The sequence below is a fragment of the Eleutherodactylus coqui genome, chromosome 13, assembly GCF_035609145.1.
Source record: "Eleutherodactylus coqui strain aEleCoq1 chromosome 13, aEleCoq1.hap1, whole genome shotgun sequence".
NCBI lineage: Eukaryota > Metazoa > Chordata > Amphibia > Anura > Eleutherodactylidae > Eleutherodactylus > Eleutherodactylus coqui.
In genome coordinates this window covers 34,679,671-34,703,634 of record NC_089849.1, presented here as the reverse complement: position 1 = coordinate 34,703,634, position 23,964 = coordinate 34,679,671, and the positions used below count along the sequence as shown (strand labels likewise).

At 41.8% G+C, this 23,964-nt stretch overlaps 1 protein-coding gene across 3 annotated transcripts in view; it reads right to left on the bottom strand.

The window, feature by feature from the left end:
- The window catches only part of RAMP2 (receptor activity modifying protein 2), a 52,350-nt gene extending 29,001 nt beyond the window's left edge, over positions 1–23,349 (bottom strand). The window contains exon 1 of one of the 3 annotated variants that reach the window (XM_066586022.1): positions 23,213–23,349. In XM_066586022.1, coding sequence (XP_066442119.1) covers positions 23,213–23,267 — 55 coding nt within the window. In that variant the 5' untranslated portion in view covers positions 23,268–23,349. Of the gene's footprint in view, positions 1–22,900; positions 23,022–23,212 lie in introns of those variants that run through there. The other 2 variants (XM_066586024.1, XM_066586023.1) reach the window with 2 other exon arrangements.
- Positions 23,350–23,964: the final 615 nt, after the last annotated feature.

Sequence of the window (23,964 nt, the reverse complement as noted above, 5' to 3'; positions counted from 1 at the left end):
GGTTACAACGATACCAAAATTCTTATTTTTTTTAGATTTTTCCACTTTTCTGCAATAAAAACCCTTTTTTGGAAATCTTTCTTTTTTCTAAATCGCTGCATTCAAAGTCCTGTAACTTTTTAAATTTTGTACCTACGGAACTTTGTGAGGGCTTATTTTTTGCAAGACGAGCTGTAGTTTTTATCAGTACCATTTTGGGGTACATACGGCTTTTGTGATCACTTTTATTGTGTTATTTGAGAGGCACAATGCTAAGAATTAGCATTTTGCCTCAGTTGTTTAGCGTTTTTTGTTTTTTTTTAACGCTTTTTGCCTTGCAGGATAAAAAGCATGTGCAACTTATTGTATGTGTCGTTACGGACATGATGATACCAAATATGTGAAATTTTAATTTTTTCTTACTTTTTTTTGTACATTATTTTGATCTTTTTGTACACCATTTGTGTCCCTCTGGGATACTTTCACCATACCAGCTCTGATAGCTATGATAAGGCATTGTAGGACTTCTCTCCTGCAATGCCTTATCGCTTATGACAGGGATCATAGGCAATGGTAATACAGGACTCCGGCATCTGGGGTCCTGTTGCCATGGCAACCAGCCGGGCTCTCTGCGATTATATCACGAGAGCCCGACAACGTCACAGAGGGAGCGCGCTTTCTCTGTGAACCTTCCCGTGTCGCGATCTACATAGATCGCGGCAGGGAAGGGGTTAACAGCGGGGGCGCATTTGCGATGCAGCCCTGCTGTTGCAGCAGGAGCCCGGCTATTACTGACGGCCAACTTCCGCTGCTGGATAGTACGCAGATCACTTATGATCTCGCACTATCCCCAGGACATAAGTTTACGCCCTGTTGTGGGAAGTACCCCGCTGCCAGGATGTAAACTTACGACCTGGAGCGGGAAGGGGTTAAAGTAAATGTCCATCCTTTTAACACCATGTCGTGTATGCAGTACTCACCAGTTAGATGCACCACTAGTCCAACGCATCCGCTCCAATTCCTGTAGTTCTCGTCCTGAAAGCCCCTGCAGTGGTCACATGCACACATGAGAGGTAAAGCCAATTATTAGCTGTAGAGGTCATGTTAATGATGAGCATATGTGATAACTGTAGGCGTTTCAGGGACTTAGGGCTCTTTTACACAGGCGTATGCAATTTTACGTTTGCCCGCCGGCAATGTAAAAACGCATGAGCGGGTGCACAAATCTAACGTTTGTGCGCCTGTTCAAACAGCACACCGAGCCCGTAATGCCGTCGGGCAGGGGGAGACAGTTTAGCTCCGCTAAGCAGTCTTCCCCTTCCCTCCCCCTCGCTAGCTCTTGGCAAGGGGAGGAGGCGGGAAGGGGCGGGAGCTAGTGTACTCTCCGCCCTTTGTCAGCAGCCAGCAATGGGAGGGGATGAAGCTGATCAACTAACTCCACCTTCAACCCGCCCCTCCCATTGCAAACAGTCAGCAAAGCACGGGATGGCTAAACTCCCTCCAACCTCCCTTCTCCAGCAGCTGTCATTGGCTCCCATAGGAGTCTATGGCAGTGGCTGTATTCCGGACAGCAAATATAGTTCCAGGACTATGTTTCCTGCCTGACGTAAGAGCGTACGGCGCTATATTGGCTGGACACTTTTATGCCGCAGGAATACACCTGTGTGATCTAATGCATTGGAATCCAATGCATTACATGGTAGCGTATATCGGCCGGCGTGAAAACAGCGGCTGATATACGCTCGTGTGACCAAGCCCTTAAGCAGTGGAACCGCAGCAGCCATTCTGGACCATTGGGACATCTAACCAGTGAATACTGCATAGTTTAATATTCCATGACCTTGCTAACGTTTTGGGTGCTTTCACACAGGCTGGAATTAGCCCCTCATACACACTCAAATCTGCACCTTAATCCATTGCTGCAATCTCTGCAGCAAAACCCGCAAATCTCATTACAGATTTTGATGCAGAATTGCCAACAGAATTTAGCCATTTTCGATTCCGCATCAAAATCCACAGGAAATGGTGCAGAATTAATCATGGCTTGTGGGGTGCCCTGTGGGCTAATTCTACCTGTGTGAAAACACCTTTGGGAAAGTCTGGGAAAACTCCTTTAATATCTCCTAATTTATTATGTATAGCAGTTTAAACTCTGCCTTTTACAGGGCTTCATAGACCCTGCGCAGATAGAGTTAAATGGAATGTGTCATCAGAAATTGGCCTATTGTTTAAATCAAGTTTTTGTGCTAAATATTTTTTAAGGATTTCAAAAAAGAAAAATTAATTCTGAAACCTTGCAGTTTCACACCGTCCACTAAGTCTAATAATAGTCGGACACTTCCTGTTTTGTATAGAAAACATTTCATCAGTCATTTCACCACAAGCAGGGTTACAATGAAAGGTAACAACTATATATAGATAACACAGGATCCACCATTCATAATAAGTGATGGTCACAGTTTACCTCCTCTCCTTCCCTGCACAGGTCACAGAGAATGGCTACAACACTGTCTCATTGAAGGCAATGAATCATCTTCAGTCTACAGGATACTATGTCCATGTGGCTGCTGTAAAGCATATTTCTAAATGCTGTTAACAACAACCCAGGCAAAACTCCCCCTCCCAATAGACAGAATAAAAAATATCAACAATCAAAATAAAAGCAGATTAGAGGAAAATTTTTTTTTAACGATCTGTAATTTTAATTTAATTTTAAAAAAATTAGGTAATACATTTGCTTTAAAGGGGCTTTACACTATTTTTAGGGTCCCTTGACAATAAACTGATCACAAAGTCTCCCTCTGTTGGGTCCTCCAGTAATTATTGCCCTGGCAGTGAGTGTTTAATTTCCCTGCAGCACCCCCACAGGTGAAACTAAGCATTACACAGTGTGCATTCAATTCAATAAGTTGTTTGGGTCCTCCAGAGAGAGACAGTCTTTGTAACCGCTCTCCACTCCGGCCAAGAGATGAGAATTCTCAGCAGAAGATCCTCGTCTATTAACTAAGAATTGCATAATAGGAAAATAAGTTTTCTAAACTAGACAACGCCTTTAAGTGCTGAAATCCTGTCTACCTTGTCCAGCAATGCCAGAAGCTTACGAAATGCAGATTTACTCGGTTTATTGTATAAATATATGTAGTAACGGTAGCCATTGAATTCTAGAATTTCATCATTTAACTCCACCCACATGGCGGATTTGGAGCTGTGTATAAGAAAACGGAAGTCCATCTGCTATAAAGGGTTATAAGAATCTTAGAACAGAATTATGAGCCATTTAGATGATGGAAAGCACGTGAAGGGTTTACATTAACCTTCAAGGAGTTGTCTGGTATATGGAACACATCCTTGTTTTTTCAGAAACAGCGTCACTCTTGTCCATAGGCTTTGTTTGGTAGGTCTGACCCAGTTCCTGACACATCATATTACAAGAGTGGCACTTTTTTTTCACTCTCTCTCTCTAATTCTGGAAACTCCTTTAACACTAGAACCACGGTGAAGATTCTGCTATTTGAATTAAAACTCAAACTTTAGTGTTCAAAGTACCACATACTCCTTAGATCACTACACAACCTTATGGTCATCTAAGTTTGGTTTAATTAAACTGCAGGAGGTCTACATGTTTCTGCGATAATATGGATACTAAAATGTGTCCGTATTGCAGCCACCTGAAGGCAACCTAAATCTTCCATACCAGTAATGTATTTTCATGCATAATTTTCAGTAAATTACAACTAATTGAAGGGCTATTTTCATCTCAGACAAACAAGGCCCATATGCCACGAGCAGAGGTAGCTGGGTATATGGAAACAGACAAACTGGCTGTTCTACAGTGGTTCCTTAAAGGGAACCTGGCATCAGTTTTTACCATACTAAACCAAGCCCAGTGCTACAGTTATCACCTACATCTACTGTGTTTACCTAAAAAAAAGACCCTGTCCTATATATTAATTTTTTGCCCCAAAAGAGACACCGGGTCTTATTTTATGGGGGATGTCTTATTATACTTACCTAGCAGACCCAGTCCAGTTACTTCCCGCTGCTCTCTGGAGCCACGATGTGCTGAGCTGTGGTATTTATTGGCCAATTCATAAATCCTGCCTCCACAACACAATGGCTGGGATGGGCTGAGCAGCGGTCAAAGAACCAATCAATGCAGAGCTTGATGAACCAATCACAGTCATTGCATCGAGCGCTGCATTGATTGGCTGAGCAGCACTCAATAACCAATCAGAGCCATCACGTCCTGGAGGTGGGATTTATTAATCCCATAACCAGGAAGTGATCTTCTGTGGGTGGCCGAGGAGTGCAAGAAGGGTGTTGGAGCTCCGGAGAGCAGAGGGAGGGACCTAGACTGTACTTGCTAGGTAATTTTTTTTGTGTTTTTTTTAAATGTAATGCAGCTAGGGCTTATTTTTGGGATAGGGTTTATATTTCAAGCTTCCCCGAAAATCCTGAAAAATAAGAGTACATCTTATTTTCAGGGAAACAGTGTTTCCTGTTAAATCACTGTTTAAAAGTTTCTGCGCGGCATGTAAATTATGCATCTTGATCCAGTTGGGAGGCTGGATCATCACTCTTGTCTGCAGGGTTTTCCATAACTCCTCCCCTCTCTTCTCCTATGACCATCGGTAAGTTACTAGATGTCAGCCATGTAGCATTGCCATGGATTCACTGACCCACACAGATGAGCACGGTGATTCTGCCCACAAAAGTTGCAGAAGATCTGCGCAATAACTGGTGGTGGAAGATTTTGCAGCACAGTGTGGATTAAATGCTACGATAAGAGAAGAAAGGGGCGGGCTTATGGGCAAAGCCTGCAGACAAGGGAGATGGTCCGGCCCGCCCATTGGACTGGGCTGCATAATTCAATAATGTCTCACGGGAACTTTTTAAAAAGTGATTTATAAAGAACCATGGGAAAATGTATGAGATGGAAATACCCCTTTAATATTTACCATCTATTATGCAAACAACATGAGGGGAACATAGGAGAGAAAATGTTTGCTGTGTTTTCACATTTTCCATCAAAAGCTACTGGTGTCTGTCACTACACCCATCACTCCGCACCCTTACCCTTTTAAGCAAATCTGATGACATGATTCCTATGAACGGAGAACGCAGAAGTCAGCAATATGTGACAGTGTAGGAAGGATGTCTGTATCACTTTGTCTGGCACGTAGAGGATGTAACTATTATTTTCTATTTCAAACATCCTTTTTGTGTCACTCAGACAAATGGGAACATCCTATTAAAAATAAAACGAGGCCTTGTGCAGATAAGACGATCCGTTGTGGAGAAACTCTTAACGTTGTGAGAGCTACGCAACACAAAGACAGTAGAGGAGGGTGATGTCATTACTATTCGAGAATACGGACTATAATTATTCTGTACATTTTTCGTAGATGTATACTAATATTGTGAGGCTCATCTGTTCATTGGCATTAAATATGCACTTTTATAGGGGTGTGGCTAAAGCTGGAGCAGGAAAGACGTAGCTTTGAAAGTTCTTCTCATATTTGCTTTATCTAGAGCAATTCTTCACCTAAAACAACTCTGTCTTTTCACCACTGTACCTGTGGGATTCACGAGATCTTCCTGTACATTTGAATATAATTAGTTCCTACCTTAATTCACTGTGGCCTGGTCCATAAAGTGAACAAAGGCCTAAATTTTCAGCTCATTGGTAATCATGCACAACTCCCGATTGGGTGCTCTCAATCTTCTGGCACCCTCAAGTTTCCAGGCTGCCAAAAATCCCCTTAAGCATCTCAATTGACTTACCAAGCACCTTCATCCTCCATACAGAATGTGATCAGCATGGCCTATTTCTATACAAGTGTCTCCCTTTACTCTCCTGCCTGCTTTGATACAAGAATCACTCCATTAGCTCCTATCCTAAACAAAAATCTGATATCCTTTTCATTAAAAAGTCTAATTTCAGATTGAGCCTTTCCTTTCACACACTCCCTACTACTGTACATCTGGCGCCACTATACAAACTCCACTGCTTGTAAAGGAGTAAGCATTGTCCTCCCTCCAATTAGTCACCAACGTGTCTGACCGAATGGGAGATACTTCTTTCTAAAAGAACATTATAGCTATTTCGACTGCTAGTCAGTCTTCACTTACCCAACACTCCTTAAGCCACCTGGTTATTGGATAAATTAGATGAATGACTTTCCTTAGCTGAGATAATTATGGGAGGTAAATATTGTCCTCAATCTCTATCTCAGTCCATCTAAAAACATAATAAGCTCTATTTCACATAAGCTGTTGCTTAAACTAAGAAAAAAAATACCCCTGCTTCTTTATACTTAATCGACATCTGGAGAACCCATCATTTTTCAGGTGTACCTACTTCTCCCACATACACCTCTCTTATAACCTCCTAGATTAGCTTTTTATATAAGAGAAACACTTTCAGGATGTGGTTCCGTCAGAGATAGGATGTATAACTACCTTTGACTATGCGCAACATCTATTATGGTCTTGTTTAATAACCTACCAAAGAGTCTGGACCTGGTCTCTAAATGAAACATTAGCAAACCAAGAACATTGCGACAAAGTCGCTAAAAACATAGTTGACTACTTCAGCTTAAATGAAACCCTTGAAATATCAAAAACCATTCCATGGGAAGCTCATAGATTCTCTGATAAGTGGAGAACTGCCCTGGGCAGCAGGCTTAAGAAGCACTGAGAATATATTTGAACTCCCTCCTTTCTTGGATCTCCAGTCTTGAGAACTCGAAGAAGAAAGCCAAATTCATCTCAGCACAAAAAGAGATTGAAGACCTGAGAGATCAGCTTAAGACTCGCCTGAATTAAAAAGCTGCAGATTTAAGCACTACGCCCTTCATGATAAAGGTTTAAAATGAACATCTCTTCTCATCAAAAAAAGAAAAGAAAAACCCTTTATACTCTCTATAAAAACAGAGAGAGTTACTAAAATCTCCCATACCGTACCTCCGATATTGGAAAAGAATTCAAAGCGCTCTAAAAAAAACCTATAGAATGTAAAGTGGTCTGAAAATCCCCCCCTTCCCCTAATCCTAAACTAGGACAAATCAACTCTGTTCTCAACTTCAGTCACCTGCTCAAACCTTCTCAGGACGCACAAAACAAGCTTATCTCCCCTTTCTTCCTACAAGAGATTCTTGAAGTCCTCTCTTCTATTCCTTCTGGGAAGATCCCTGGCCCTGACGGTTGCCCAATATTCTGTTCTAAAATTTTTAAGAAATCTTGGCCCCACAATCCTTGACGGTGTGTAACTCTATCCTCCCTGGAGACAGATTTCCTCAGCAATCTTTAAAGAGGATAAAGACAGACAGTCTCAAATTATAGACTTATTTTCCTCCTCAAGGCAGACTTAAAATGGTGCGCTAAGGTACTGGCTCACCGTGTTTTGGTTTTGCTAAGTGAAAGAAAAACAACTTCTTGAACATTTAATTGAGAGGCGCCCCTGTAGGGCAGGCACTGCGCCATATAACGCTCTATATACTCTGTATTAGATGTTGCATCAGAGGGAAAGCTACGGGGTAAGCTGAAAATAAACCAAGGGCGGGCCCGAGCTGTTAGAGCTCTACCTGTGCCTCTGATGGTAAAATTGTTGGGATCATGTACAGTACTTCTTCCATTGAGCGTCTCTTTAAGCCCATAGCCTTAGTGCACTGCAGCTTGATATTTTATTGAATTCACCTGTATTCATATTGCTGATTGAGTTATGCTTGGTGCCATATTGTATAATAGCTACATAAGCTAATAACTGGATGCATCTGGCTTTTATTTTAGTATCTTAAGTCTATCCCCAGGCAAAACAGTGAAATCTTAGCTTTTGGTCAGAATTCTGAAACTCTACTACCGAAATGTAATGAACCAAACACCAGGCTCCAGCGAAAGTCTATGACAATGAAACAATGTTGCCATGAACCACGGGGATATATATATACATAAATTATACATATAAAATGAAAGTGATCAGAATGCCAGTTTTTAAGTGACTGTTAGATCCTATGAGCTCCATAAACAAAATGTTATGGGCTCATAGGAGCTGAACCGCTGTTACAATTGCCTTCCTCTTCATCCCTCCACTGTCCGCTCACAAAGGACTAGAATGTATGTCTTGGTGACTTTGCAAGAAGACCCCAGGGGAACAACGAGGAAGGTAAGTATGAGTGTTGCATCCCCGAATTCAGTGGTTCAGCTCCTATGAGCCCATAATGTTAGTCTATAGGGCTCTTGGCAGCTGTCAGAGTCCCTTTAACCATGGAGCGTTGTAGTGTTTCACATGAAAAGCATATTTGTTTTATTCATAAGGGTGTTTAAAATGTTTGATGTAGGATTAGGTACTCAGAAAATGCGAAATATCCGCACATTAGGGCCCATTCACACAGGTATATTGTCCGTCCGTATTTTTTACTGACTGAATACGGACAGCACACACAACCGTGGAATTACATTGTTAGATTCAGAGTTGTGTTTCTTATGAGGGGCGGTGTTGCAAACAAAAAACAAACTCACATCATGTCCTATTATATTTACAGATCAAAATCTGCCATTAAAGTTTATGGGGGCGGAAAAAAACTGAAAAAAAAAAAATAGCTATTGGTATTCACTGCATTTTTTTATGTGCCCTGTTTTACGTGAGTTGGGAAAACACTGGCAATGAAAAAAGCAATGAACCCGGATGCAACACGGACATAAAAACACACACATACACATCAAAAACGTACAAACACACGCAGTGAAGACGGTGGATTTTTCACAGACCTAAATTGTATCCGCAGGTGAGAATGAGGCCTCACACGCAGATTTTATTGCATATTTGCCTGACATTTCACGGTATGTATGGCAAAGGGTGAAATCTATGATGAAAATCCACAGAAATAATTAACATGCTGCGGATATCATAATCCGCCCCGCAGGTCAGCTTCTGTTTTCACAGCATGCTGGTGCCATTTATTCAAAGTTCATCCACTTTGCTGCTGTAGTCTGTTGCAGATTTTCTGCGCACAAATCTGCAGTAAGTGTGCCACGTGCGCCCTTAAAGGATCCTTACTGTCCTGGATGTAGAATGATGAACACGTTTTGCAAAATTCACACTGATTTTGGAAAGTTCCTTTTGATAAGATGATTCCACGTTTTATCTCCTGATGGGCATACTATGTTGGCAACAAACGTGAAAGCAAGTAGAGGGAAAAAGTAGGGTTCATGGAAGTATAGGAAGGTGGAAACCACCGCTATCAAAAAGTAACGCCAATATTTACATTAGCCACAAAAAGTGAATTTTTTTGGACTGTATTGGTCTTGACTGCACATATAGGACAGGGTCCGCTGAGTCCGGATATGTGCTTGTTATTACCTGATTTCCCCCTACTACGCTGTCAGCCCTGGACACCAGCGCTTGGTCCATCCATCGGACTCCTTTCTGCAGTCATACACTGTTCTCTATGGGTATTCACGTACACTGACTGCAGAGATTAATGCGATACACGGACAGCCCGCCAACTTCAAAGGCAGACAGCGGGGGAATGGGGAACTAGGTAAATATAAAAGTGTAGCCCCAGACTCCTCTGCCCCTATCCTATAATCTCATAAATTGATTTTGTGGTGCTTATGACAGGTTTGCTTTAACTAAAGGTGTTCTCCAAAGGAGAGCTACAATAGATATAATGTATGATGATCCCGAACCCAACCAAACCATAACTGTTCTGGACTCAATAAGAGTGTTGGATTTCTGGCGATCAAGTGTGATTATTGAAGCCTAGTAAGGGTATCAACTAAATATTCGCATGATCTATATTCTGCATTAGTTTTCTTCATCAGACACCCCTTGTTGAAATGTCTACAGATTTCACCCACTTAGTGGATTTGAGGGAATGTTGTGGATTGCAAATTTGCAATATTCATATTATGTAAAACAAAGGGTGAAATTCACAACAAAGCAAATTGAACACATAAGGCATGCTGGGAGATTTTAGCTTTAGCAGTGAAACGCAGAAGAGAGCTACTTGAACACCAAGGGACCTGACAGCACGCAACGCGCCTAACAGGTCGAAACGTAGGTGACAGTCTATTGGCATGGGAGGATAAATCTATATATGATTTTTTGCACCCATTTATGCTGCCACCTTGCTTCTTTTAGCACGCAACGCCCTGTGACAGAAATGACAACAGCAGGAATACCCGATCCATGTGTGAGTGCCCGGCTTGCCAACCCTTATTGTTTTGGGTCTCGTGGGGTCTAGACTGTTGTTGTGACTTGCATGAAGAATTCATGGGATAAAATCACTAACAGTTGCGTTGCAAATGCGTTTCTAGCAGGCCACACGGTTAAGAGGTGCTCATTTAAGGAGAGCGCTGTGGCTAGACATGAGAAATTGGGGCCATTGGTTCTAAAGGAAATGGAGTCCCAAGAAATTCACGATGGAATTCAGGGTTTGGAGAGTTATGATGTTCCAGGATGGGATGACTTGGCTATATTTGAATAAATGCTTTTTTTTTTTTTTAAGAATAAATGTAGATTGTTGTTCATGGAAAATAAGACATCCCCTGAAAATAAGACCTAACGCATCTTTTGGAGCCTGTCTAAAATTTCAGGGAAACAGGGTATTTTCTTCTAGAGATAGCCCTATTTTTGAAAACTCTAAACGACTCCTATGTACGTTTCTTTCTTCATCTGTTCCTTATTTGCGCAGTAATTTCATTACCAGGTGAATTTGATTATATTAGAAACTTGAATTTATCATTTTAAAGGGTCTCTAATGCCAAATCTGGCATGTCCCGGAGGTTACGCTCCATTTGCTTCAGCCCATTCTGGAAACTTTTCAGAAAGTGCATTAAACAATAGAATTCAAATCTATATTTCTAAGTCTGTGGAGTTCTGTAGTAACTTTGTATCATTCCAAGGTCAGAGGTCACTGAAAAACTGCTGGACACGTAATAGCAAAATATGTATAAACAGCTCTTTTATGTTTATTCTACAGATACTACGAATGACTTTAAAACCATTTTCAACGGTATTTCAGAACTTCTGGTATGAAAATGATTTGCAGGCTAAATAGGTACAAAAACATCAGAAATTAAGCAAGAATTAAAGGGAACCCGCCATTACTTTTGAGCTAAGTCAACCAGGCACAGCGCTACAATTCTGACCTGCATCTCTTTCTCAAACTTATTTTGCCATGTCTTTATAAAATCTTACCAGAGGTAGCGCTGTTTGAAAGTTTCCCCACGCTGCATGTAGATTACGCAGAACAGTCCAGTAGGCGGGCCAGACCGTCTCTGCTAGCCGTAGGTTTTGTCCAAAAGTCTGCCCCTCTCTTTTCAGATGACATTTGCATCATCCACAGAGTGCTGCACACTTGCGGTGTGGTTTAGCTCAGGGTTCTCAACGTGGCGATTTTTCTCATAGCGATTCTCCGAATGCTGCGATTCTCCGCTAAGAACCTATCTGTCAGATAGGCTCACCGCGGAGATCCGTCGGCTGGCTCCTGCACCCGGGCGGCGGCTCCCGCAGCGTAGATCCGCCACAGGATATCGCAATGCCCATGGACTGGCAGCCTTAGGGAGGCGAGAGGCAAAGTTTGGGGCAAAACTTGCAGCTAACAGAGACGGCCTGGCCTGCCCACCGAACCACTCTGTGTAATTTACATGCAGCGTGGGAAATCTTTAAACAGGGATTCCGGAGGTATGCTTTTATAAATAGACATGGCAAAATTATTTGGGAAAGAGATGCGGGTCATAATTGTGGCACTGTGCTTGGTTTACTTGGGTAAGAAGTGATGATGGGTTCCCTTTAAAGAGTAACTGCACTTTAGTAAAACTTTTGACATTTCACGTAAACTTTTCAAATGTTTTGCTCAGCGTGTAACCAGGGAGAATATAATGTAGACACACAAGATGGCTCTAAGTCTTGTTTTATTTGACAACTTTCACACACTTCCAGGCACTTGAAATGAAGAATCCATATACAACTTGGTTCAGGAATTCACACACAATACAAGGAGCCAGGACCCAATGGTGCTGCTAGAGAAAGACAATTTTACTCAGATTCAACTCCCACTCCCACCAGGAACTCCTCCTCACTCAAGACAGGGGAAGCAAATGAGGGCACATAAACCACAATGCTACAGACAATGGACATCCAAGATGATATTTACAAATGATCTTGGATATATCCCCCTTACAAGCCAGGTCCCGGGTGCTGACACCAGAACTAATTGTTGAAAAGAAGGGACTGCAGCACTCACCCGAGTACTCTTCCCCTTTGGCTGAGTTTATTACTCGACTGTTCTGGGCTGCTGAAGTTGGGCTCAAAGAAGTCTACAAGCACCTTCTATAGACTTGTATGAGCCTGTCTTCAGCTACCCAGAAGAATTGAAGAGTAATGAACACCGCCAAAGGGGAACAGTGCTCGGGTGAGCGCTGCAGTCCCTTCATTTCAACAACCAGTGGAGGGTTCAACACTAAGAACTTTGCTGATCCAAACTTTTGACAAGTTTCTGTGTGCAGTCACTCTTTAAGTTTTGTTTAATTTCTAATGCTTCTATTTATTTTTTGCCATTATACGTTCCCTTTGATGCGCTCGCTAATCTCTGCTGATGGTGGTGTGTTCTGAGCTGGATCAGTCACCTTTCACCTGTGACAGCTGACAATATACTGTAATTCCTTCTCACTTTCTCCGTAGAAGGAGTCTTCTCTGCTGTACGGCCATGCTACTTGTTAAAAATTCGTACATTGATTTGAAGGAATGCTGCCATCCAATAGGTGGCGCTGCAGAGATATTGTTCCGTCCTCCTTATTCGCACTGCAGAGACTGCACAGGAAGGGCAGTTTGCAATTTCTATTGGCTGCCATGCAGTGAACAGAGTATCACTGTGTAGGGACCTGGCTGTGGCAAGAGTGACTGATCATTTGTTCTCCAGCACTCAGCTCATTAGGTGGACATGCACATTGCTATATACTGAACACCAGGTGCCGCCATACTTGCTAAGTAAATATCATAACTTTTCAATAGATCGGTTTTTAACAGCAGGTAATGTCAAGGAATTTTCTTTTTTTTGTATTCTATATGATCAAAATTATATTTAATGGTGGGGGAAAGCTTTTAAAATATTGTTTTCAAGCAAGGCTCCAGGCCAAAATAAGATCATTTGGGCAAATTTGGCTACTGAGTTTTGAAATTATAGTTTTGGTTACCATATTAAAAATCAACAGTATTGCATGAAATATAAAAGAAAGTGTTTACACTATCAGGGTGATTGCCTGACAGAAGTGTTGGACTCAATAGACTCAAAAAGCACAACGAAAGTGAGGTAAAACACCAGAAAAAGTACGCTGTTTGTAGTACGTTTCATCACTTCCTAGTAGTCTACTGTAAACATCTGGCCACAGCATTGCTTAAAAAATGACAAGAAAAACACCACATAAAAAGTGCTACGCCTGGAACTACTTTTGAAGCTATATCTGCGCAGCAGTCGTGATGGGGTTGTCCTTGATTAGAAAAACATGGCTGCTGTCTTCTAAACATGGCACCGTGCTGTTCACAGGTCGTCTACATCTTGTTGACTACAATGGAGCTATGTTGTAGTGCACTGACCACTTTTTTAGCATGGTGGCCATGACACAAAAATGGATCTGGGCAGATGTAACATCAGCCTGGCCCACGTCACCATGACATTGGTGCATGCACCTTGTCATTTGGCGCTTAGCAGCAATGTGTAAGCACCTCTCTGCTGCTACGAGGTTTGATTGGTTATCAGGAAGATCATTTCGCTAGGTGGCGAATCGGCCTTTATTTTTAGTATATAAATTCTGAACCCTTCTCTCAGAAGGCACCAGTTAATTCTTTAATGGTGGAGTTCTGGCCCCGCCCATGAGGGCTGCCTCTTTTTGCCTCAGATAAGTCCCTGGTGTTTGTTATTATCTGGCCCGATTTATCTGCCACCTAGCAATATCATTATTATTGATATTTACATCTGTCAGTATTTAGCCCTTTACCATCTAGGGACAGTTTAGGCAGTCACTGTTTACTGACGTAGAGCCGTCCTTATCAGGGCAATCGCCCTACTTTTAGGCACTTTTTTTTTCCATCTTAGTGTGATAGAGATTTACAATTTCCCCCTTTTGATTTACGTTCTATCTTGTTTTTCTCTCCAAGTTTTTAGTAGTGCGTATATCTGTCATGTTAGACAACTATTATGTCTAATCCGGATGAGGTGTTTTGGCATCCAGCTTAGGCATTGCAAGCTGAACTGCAATACCAGACACAACCAGTGGAGTGGTATGGCACTGTTTCTAGAAGAAAGCAATGAGATTTTTCTAATCCTGGAAAATCCACTTTCAAAATCACTTGCATGCTTTTGGCTCTTAAGTCTAAAAATGTAGGAACCAAATAGTTCTGAGAACACCTAGGGGATATATATTATACAAAAAAAGGGGCCAACTACGAGTGAAAACTGAAATAGTTGCCTGTTGCAGCCAGTCAAATTCCATCTGTCATATTTTTCATCTGAATGCCTACATCTTGTCCAGTTTTCCATTACTCAGGTTTCTATATCTCCCCCCCCCCCCCATTATATTGTTTTTAACCCAAATGTCATATTAGCTTTTCCTCTAAATGTGTAAGTTTATCTTTAATCGACACGAGGGCAAGAATTCCAGAGGGAACTTTTATTTAATATATGTTTATGATTAGGTATTCCTAATGAGAGAGACCTGTCAGTTTTACAGTGTTCACCTGTAGGGTCTCATAGGTAAGGCTGTGTGGCAATAGAGACCGATAGCAAAACAAAAGTTATGATTTCTTGCTCTTTCTGTGTGTCCATTCAATTTCTCTCCACCTTGTTCTGACGCACTGACCGCAATCAGGAAATGAAGACAGGATGACGTTGGCCCCGATGCACATAGTAACATACGGTAGTATGCTAGGCTGAAAAAAGACAAATGTCCATCCAGTTCATCCCTTCTCCCACCCCCACCCCCCTCTCTTGTTGATCCAGAGGAAGGCAAAAAAAAAACAAAAACAGTGAGGCAGAAGCCAATTTATCCTCATTCTGGGGGAAAAAAATTCCAGGCTCCATATTGGCAGTCAGAATAATCCATGGATCCACATTTGAGATCAACAAACCTTCTGGTTATTTAATGTCTACATCCTTTTGGTGCATGCACCCTGTCATTCAGTGCTGAGTGCCAATGAGAGACTTTTCCAGTCACTGCAGAAGGCCCCTGGAGTGTCTTTTGTTGGAAATCCCTCAGTGGGCTCAGTGTATATTGTGTCCTTCTTCACAACTTGCTATAACAACGCCTGTGGTGTATAAACTGATTGGCCGACAGGGAGGTGCTTCTCTTAGCCAACCAACCAGCTATAATGGAAATGTATTTATTCTGGGCCCGCCTCTTCATGGGCGACGGTTATTGTTCTGCCTGAGGTTTTTGGTGATACAGCGGACTGCTGTCAGCTAAAGGTGCTTTTACATGGGCTAATAATCGTTTGGATTCCTGCGATCCAATGAAAATCTGAATGATTATTGTTCAGTGTATGCACCGACTCAACAATGTACGAGAAAACTAAACACCGGATCTGCCATGTAAACAGGCAGTCATTCATTTATGAACGGGCAAGCGTGATATAGAAGCGTGGCATTTCATGGCCTTTTTTTCAGCCTTGCATCACTTCAGGGAGCAGGGATCCTCTAGTGCGGCTGTCACAGCTGCGGCAGAGGATCGCAGAGTTTTTCCCATTGCTTTCAATGGGGCTGGCGTTGCTGCCGCCGGCTCCATTTAAAACAATGGGCGGTGTGATCCGAGAGCATGCACAAGATAGAACATGCCGAGATTTGTTGCCCGCATAGCATCACCTCATGGTGCCATGCGAGAAAACATCGCTCATGTGTATGACCCTATTCAAAAGAATGGGGTTCATATTTGTGCGTTTCACAACGCACACATCTCGAACGATTTTGACGCCTGTGTGAACAAATTTTTACGTAGTCCAGGCAATGAGTCATGTTTAGAAAGCTTACACCAAGGGGCTAGATCATGTATGTAAATTTGTTTTGCAGCTGTTTGCAGAGCAGTTTAGGTGTGGGCACAGGTACTGATGGAGAAGGGGGTGCCCGAACTAAAACTTTGCACCCAGGCTCCTGAGCCTTTAGATAAGCCCCTGAGTACAAGCTTTAAGAAATCTCCTGTGGTTATGCAATAGATCTATTTTGTGGGAAAGCCCCTGTAAATGTGTTTTAGTGGGTGAGCTGTAGTTTTTATTGCTACCATTTTGGGGTTTGTACGACTTTTTATCAAATTTGTATGGGGAGATGGAGTGACCAAAAAAGTGTACTTCTGGCATTGTGGGTTTTTATTGACAGTGTTCACCATACCCTCACCATTCAGCAATACTGATTGATTGTTTGTTTTTTTATTGTTTAGATTATTTTGTAAGAAAAATGGAAAAGGAAGGGGTGAATTTTTAATATCTTTTTTTGTTCTTTTTGTAAACAATGTATGTGACTTAATCTTATACTTTTTAGTCCTCTTTGGAATCTGAATTTGTGGTTGTTTGATTGCTTTTACAATATACTGCAATGCTTTAATATTTTAGTATATCATATTTTTAACATTCACATATTAAAGGGAACCTGTCACCAATCATAAGCACCATAAACTAAATTACGGTGCTTATAGTAAAGAGTCACGCTTGCTGTGTACACGCTGACTTCCCTGGGAGACAGCACAGGAATGGAGGACTTGGTGAATATCATAGAATCATAGACTGGTAGAGTTGGAAGGGACCTCCAGGGTCATCGGGTCCAACCCCCTGCTCAGTGCAGGATTCACTAAATCATCCTAGACAGATATTTGTCCAGCCTTTGTTTGAACACTTCCATTGAAGGAGAACTCCCCACCTCCCGTGGTAACCTGTTCCACTCATTGATCCCCCTCACTGTGTAATATCTAATTTGTGTCTCCTCCCTTTCAGTTTCATCCCATTGCTCCTAGTTTTTCCTTGTGCAGATGAGAATAGGGCTGATCCCTCTGCACTGTGACAGCCCTTCAGATATTTGTAGACCGCTATTAAGTCTTCTCTCAGCCTTCCACATACCTAAACTATTATTTATACTTAGTTTATGGTATTTAGAGTTAGCGGCAGGTTCCCTTTAAGCCCTGCCACACAGGCAGGGCTTACTAGGGTTTAAAACATGGCACCCCTGAGAACCTTCACTATGCCCAGGACTAGCATGACAACCATCAGCACCCCGTGTCACATCACGGGGGCCGAGGGTGAGTCGGATGGGGGAACCTTCTCCAGCTGATGACTTATGTGCTGCAGTCAGGTTTGACAGCTAGTTCCAATCATGTTTGTTTGTGGCTGCTGTTTCAAAAAGTTTCAGACAGCCAAAACCCACTGAGTATACAGCTGGGTTGGCTCTCAGGCCCGCTTCATATCCAGCCCCTACAGGTTAAGCTAAATTGCCTGAAAACAAAGGTCCTCACTTATATTCTCATGTCTTTTGCCCTTCATTGCTACATGGGATCTCTAAATGAGTGCAAAGCAACCGAGTACAGAAGTTTTTGCTGTAAATATTAGGACAGATAAGCTTGAGACTGGATGGGCAACAAATGATTTGTATGGCTTTGGGGGCAATATTATCTCTGGTTAGATGAATCTACGGCGCTGTTCATGTTGCAGTTACAAGGAGGGAGAATTAGCTGTCAAACACTGCTGAGCTCCCCATAGATGCTCTGCCTTCCTGATTGTTCATCACATACAATGGTACTTACTACATCATGAGATCACCAATTATATATAGACATACCGAATGACAACAAGAGTAGCAATAGGTTACAGTTGAATTGAGCCCTAAAGATGTAAATGCCCATAAGGTCCCTGGCAACATAAGGAATTGTCAATGCTCTAATTGGGCTTATTTGTGAAGCACTGCCACATTCTTCTATTTCCAGATTGATGAACTAACTATAGACTTTATGTATCAGTATCTATCATGTACACAATTTATAGAAACAGGTAAAATAATATCAGGGACCATTAGGTGCTGAGTATTGTTGAGTGAACCAAAGCAGAAGAACCCTGTTTTAGGTTGAATTTTGCTAAACTTTTGGTTTATGAACCTGAACTGAACTTTTAGCAAAGTTCAACTCTAAACAGGGTTCTACTGGTTCAGTTCCCTCAACACTAGTCCTGTACACTAGCGTATAGCACTGTCTAAGAGCCATAAAAGTCCTGTATAAGACTCTCAGGATGTTATATAGGCTTTTATGGCTCTTAGACAGTTTTTATTAACCAGTTTTAGAGACTTTAGTTCAAATTGAACCATAATTTCACCAATCTCTAATCCATCCTCAACTCTGCTGCCCAGTTAATCTACCTCTTACCTCATTACTCACCCACCTCTCTGTTCTACCAATCCCTTTACTTTCTACCTATTGCCTAGAGAATCCATTTCAAGGTATTATCAACCACATACAACGCTCTCCATAACCTGTCCCATTCATATATCTCGGACCTGTTCTGCTGATGCCTCCCCACATGCAATCTCCAGTCTCCACAAGACCTTCTTCTTTGCTCTTCTCTTGTCTACTCCACACACAATCATCTTCAAGATTTCTCCTGTGCATCACCTATACTTTGGAACTCGCTACCTCAACTCATCACACTCCCCCCCCCCCCCCCTTCAGCCACCATAACAGGGGCACCTTCTACCCTCACCTACTGTCCTCTATCACTCTGTATCAGTTTGCTAGTCATTTAGTAGATGTCTTCTGTTCCTGTTGTTTTATATTTGTAATATGGTTATATATGTAGTTCATACCGAATGTAATCTAGAAAAAAAACACTATTTTTCATTTCTAGAGCGCCCTGGAATTAACAGTGCCTTAATAAATATTAATCACCTGTCTCTGCTATGACCATCTCCTGAGGTGGCTATTTCACAGATTCACACCTCTTATGGTAAAGAAGCCTTGACACCTCTGGAGATGAAACCTGTTGAAGCTTGCCAGCCGCCAACAGGAGGTGGAGCCAGGGTGGCATCATGACGTTAGCCCTGGTCCATGGCACCAAAATCCGCAGCATATTTTGCACAGCAGATATTCATGTGGATCCACACCAAAATTCGAGTCAAAATCCACGCCACGTCATGCCTATTTTGATGGGATGTTTCACACAGACCTGCAGCAGATTTCAGCCTGTCAAAGAAGGGGTGAAGTCGGCTGCAGATCCACACCAAAATCCGCAACTACATCTACAGCAAGATGTAAGCACACCTATGAGCTACAGCAAGATGTGAGCACACCTATGAGATACAGCAAGATGTGAGCACACCTATGAGATACAGCAAGATGTGAGCACACCTATGAGATGCAGCAAGATGTGAGCACACCTATGAGATACAGCAAGATGTGAGCACACCTATGAGATACAGCAAGATGTGAGCGCACCTATGAGATACAGCAAGATGTGAGCACACCTATGAGATACCGCAAGATGTGAGCACACCTATGAGATACCGCAAGATGTGAGCACACCTATGAGATACCGCAAGATGTGAGCACACCTATGAGATACAGCAAGATGTGAGCACACCTATGAGATACAGCAAGATGTAAGCACACCTATGAGATACAGCAAGATGTGAGCACACCTATGAGATACAGCAAGATGTGAGCACACCTATGAGATACAGCAAGATGTGAGCACACCTATGAGATACCGCAAGATGTGAGCGCACCTATGAGATACAGCAAGATGTGAGCACACCTATGAGATACAGCAAGATGTGAGCACACCTATGAGACACAGCAAGATGTGAGCACACCTATGAGATACCGCAAGATGTGAGCACACCTATGAGATACCGCAAGATGTGAGCACACCTATGAGATACAGCAAGATGTGAGCACACCTATGAGATACAGCAAGATGTGAGCACACCTATGAGATACAGCAAGATGTGAGCACACCTATGAGATACAGCAAGATGTGAGCACACCTATGAGATACAGCAAGATGTGAGCACACCTATGAGATACAGCAAGATGTGAGCACACCTATGAGATACAGCAAGATGTGAGCACACCTATGAGATACAGCAAGATGTGAGCACACCTATGAGATACAGCAAGATGTGAGCACACCTATGAGATACAGCAAGATGTGAGCACACCTATGAGAAGTACTTCTTTTTCTGGGGTCAACAGTTTTTCAAATAAAACGGAGAGGGTTCATCACAGTCATACGACTTCTTTAAGACCGTGTAGGCAACATTTGCAGACATATTAGCACGTTAAAAAGGGGAACAGGAACAGATACAAAATAGCAGAGAACTAAATGAAATAGGCGCGGGGCCATTATCCGCCCTCCACCCTCCTGCAGGTTGCAATACAGCCTCATGGCACTGTTTCCTAACACAAGAAGCCTTCTGACACATTTTCTTGTCCAAATTGTCCATCTGAACCGCTTCAAATTATCACGGTGTGCAATTATCACAGGGGAACAATTTGTGACGGTTCTCATTTAGAGAAACCAAGTCATCTTGTAGTTATGATACCTTTTAATGGCTAACAAAAATACATGTTATAGCGAGTTTTCGAACCTCTCAGGGTCCTTCCTCAGGCATAATGGAACAGGTCCAAAGACATATTTAATATATACACATGATCACATGGGAGGGAACAACTTTAATGGCATTGTATGTGGGTGCATTAAAACCATATGTTGCCTACTTGATCTTCTCAGACTTGAGGTTTGCTCAAGGTTTGAAAGCTGTGCAGTTATGGGATTAGTAAGGAAACTGCCATTGCCATTTAATGCTCAGCTGATCCAGTAAAACAAAAACATCCATGTGAACGGGAAAAATGCTTCTAAAGGTACTTAAAGGATATCTAATTTATCTGGTGACTTTGTGATGCTTCTGTTTTTAGAAATCCAGTGTTAATTTAAAATTTACTGCAAACGTTCCAACTTGGTAAGTTAATACAGTTTAACTCATTACTATATAATGGAAATCTAGATTGTAGTCAACTGAGAGCAAAGAGAACTATAATAATAAAGAGTAGTGACACTTCAATACCGTACAATGCAGAAAATAAGGTTCTGTCTACAATCCGCTTTTTGCCATTCCATTAGGGTTGGCACTCCTTTTGATGGCAAGAATAGCGTAGTTTACAAGGCTGCCTACCTGAACCTATATAAAAAACCTTGGGGGTGCTTTCACAATACACTGTGGAATATTTCGCTGTACGGAAAGATATACATCACAATTTGTATGCGGATTTTGACATGGATTACTTAATTCTGCATGGAAAACCACATTTCAGCCGGGTTCACATGACCATATTTGCACATGCAATATGCTGGAAATAGAGCCTCTTGATTTCAGTGGGGTCGTTTAAATGCCTTGTATTTGATCTGCGCGATTCGGTTGCGCCAAAATACATTCAGTACGCTCTATTTTCCTGCATTTGCACAGGCAAAGAGAACATTTCGAACGCCTTAAACTAATTGACATTTCAATGGTTTGAAGCATCAGTGCGTGTTTTTTGCGTGCGCAAAAAGTACAATAAAGTATGCTTATGTGCGCAAAGATGCAACTCCCATTTGGCGCAAACATGCACTTAAATACACATACACTCATATGAATCTGGCCGTAGACCTGCAGATTTTGGTGCGGATTTTGATAGCGGAATATTCTGCAGCACCCTTCGGAATATTCCATCCGGTGTATATGCATCCTTAAGGAACCCATTATAAATCCCTTGTAGCGGTCATGGCTCCATTATAAGTGGAAGCCATAGTGCCAGTGCCTTTGTAATATACCGTATACTGCGAGCTCAATATCTGCGTTAGACCGGTGTATTATTACTCCTTATTTGCAGCCTGCAATATAGAGCTAACGTAACTCTATGTACCTATTCACATAGCCATAATTTTCACGACCGTGTTTTAAAGACACATCATAACCCTTTTTGTCTGTTTTTGCCTCCATATTGCTACTATTTTCTAACTGGCCAAAACGAATTGGTTTTTGCCAAGTAGAAAAATTAATGAATGACCGCAAACACAATGGCAAATACAGATCCAATACTTATGACATATGCCTGCTATGTCATATGTAACATGTTCTTATTATGTATACATGTTACAATACGCTTGTCTGAAACTGGCCTTCTGATGGGGATGAGCTATACTAAAATATTAACCAATAAAGAAATATATATATATACTGATTAGAAGAAAGTTGTTGAAGAAAATTGGCATTGCTTCAGAAAGTCGATCGGTCAATCACTGATCAGCTTGGCATGTGAATTGGACTCTCCGTGTAGATTTATCTGCTACTTCAAAACTAGCAGCTTTGCAGAGTTTAACTTGTCTATATTAACTTTTGCAACAAGTTATTTTAAGCATTAAAAAAGTTATTGTTCTCGTATCACAACACAAGCCATTGCAAAGTAATCGAAAGTGCAAATAAACGGAGACTCCGAAAGTTATCATAACTCATTAAAAGTCATCTTAAACTTTGCTGCATCCGTACCACAACTAATCGATGAAACGGGATGGCATCGAGCAAATATAATATACCACCAACAACCTTTAAATATTGACCCACTCACTTCATGGAAGACAACATGACCCTCCACAATACAAAAAGACTGCAAGAAGAAGATGGGACCACAGAAATCTCATGCACTAATCCATGCCTTGTATACAAGCTCCTACAAACAAGAAAACATTTGTCTTTAAACAGCTGTAATTAGAAGCAGCTCTGTGATTCTTTTACAAGAGGTTACTAGCTTGAAAGAACAATAAAACATGCCGCTTCCTACCAGAAAAGAAAAAAAATCCCCCTGGAGCAAGAATGACACTTTCCAATAGTTCATCACTTTCGGATCATCTGGTGCTTACCTTGTCCAGCAGCAGAAGCGTTAATCACCGGACTAAAACGGCCAAAAAGTTGCTCGAACTGCAGCTCTTTATTGAGAAAGCCGCTCGTTTCTAAGCATTACAATGGAAGAAAGCTGCAGCATGCGTGCAAGACAATGCATAACAATGCAAAGATGCTTTTCTAAAAGTTGTTCTTCTAGATCGTTTTCTCTAGAATCCAACTTTCAAGGAAATGAGATCAAGGAACACAATAAAAAAAAAAACCCCGTTATGCTAAAACAGATGTGCTGACAAATCTATGTCCAAATGGAAGAGCCGGACAAACAAGCTTACCCCAAGTGAACAGACACAGCGCGCTTGTGAGCATGCACAGAATCGTACTCTCCATCCTCTCTCTCAGCTTATTAAAACAGCACAAGCAGTTGAGTGGGAATTAAGCGAGAACAGGATTTCAGGAAGCGGAGCCTTTTCCTGCACAAATACAGAATTCGTGTAAATAATGAGATTACTCAGCACTGCCTTAGAAACAGACCTCCCACTGGGAGACCCGTCATTGAACATATATGACGTGACGTGCAAGAAAAAAAAAAGGGGGCTTTCTGTACCAGAAGTTTATAACAGTTCAATGTAAACTTGTCAGTTACTCTTGTGGCTTCGGCTCGGCATCTGTGTTAAATATTAAGGAGTAGAAAGTCCTGATTTATCAGAGCCGGAGCATCTGCCTGAGCCAAACCAGTACAAACAGATTTATCTAGTCCTCTATTTCCTAAACAAGTCTTGAGATGGTTTGTAGCATTTTAGATAGGTCATACATTGGGTAAAATGAAGATTGGTATGATCTTCTGTGTCTCTCTGGAAGCACAATGGCATTCAGGTTGCCGTTGTTTCAATGTCTTGGTTTGACCAGACTTTGTAGGTGCATATTCTGCGCGGAGAGGTAATTGGCGTATATGGGGTTATTAGAAATGATCTTCCCAATTTGAAGCTGTCATAACTCACGTTTAATGACGCTCAGATACATAAATGTGATATGAATGGAAACGAAAACTCAAAAAATGTTGTTGCACGATATCAAAAAAGTTTTC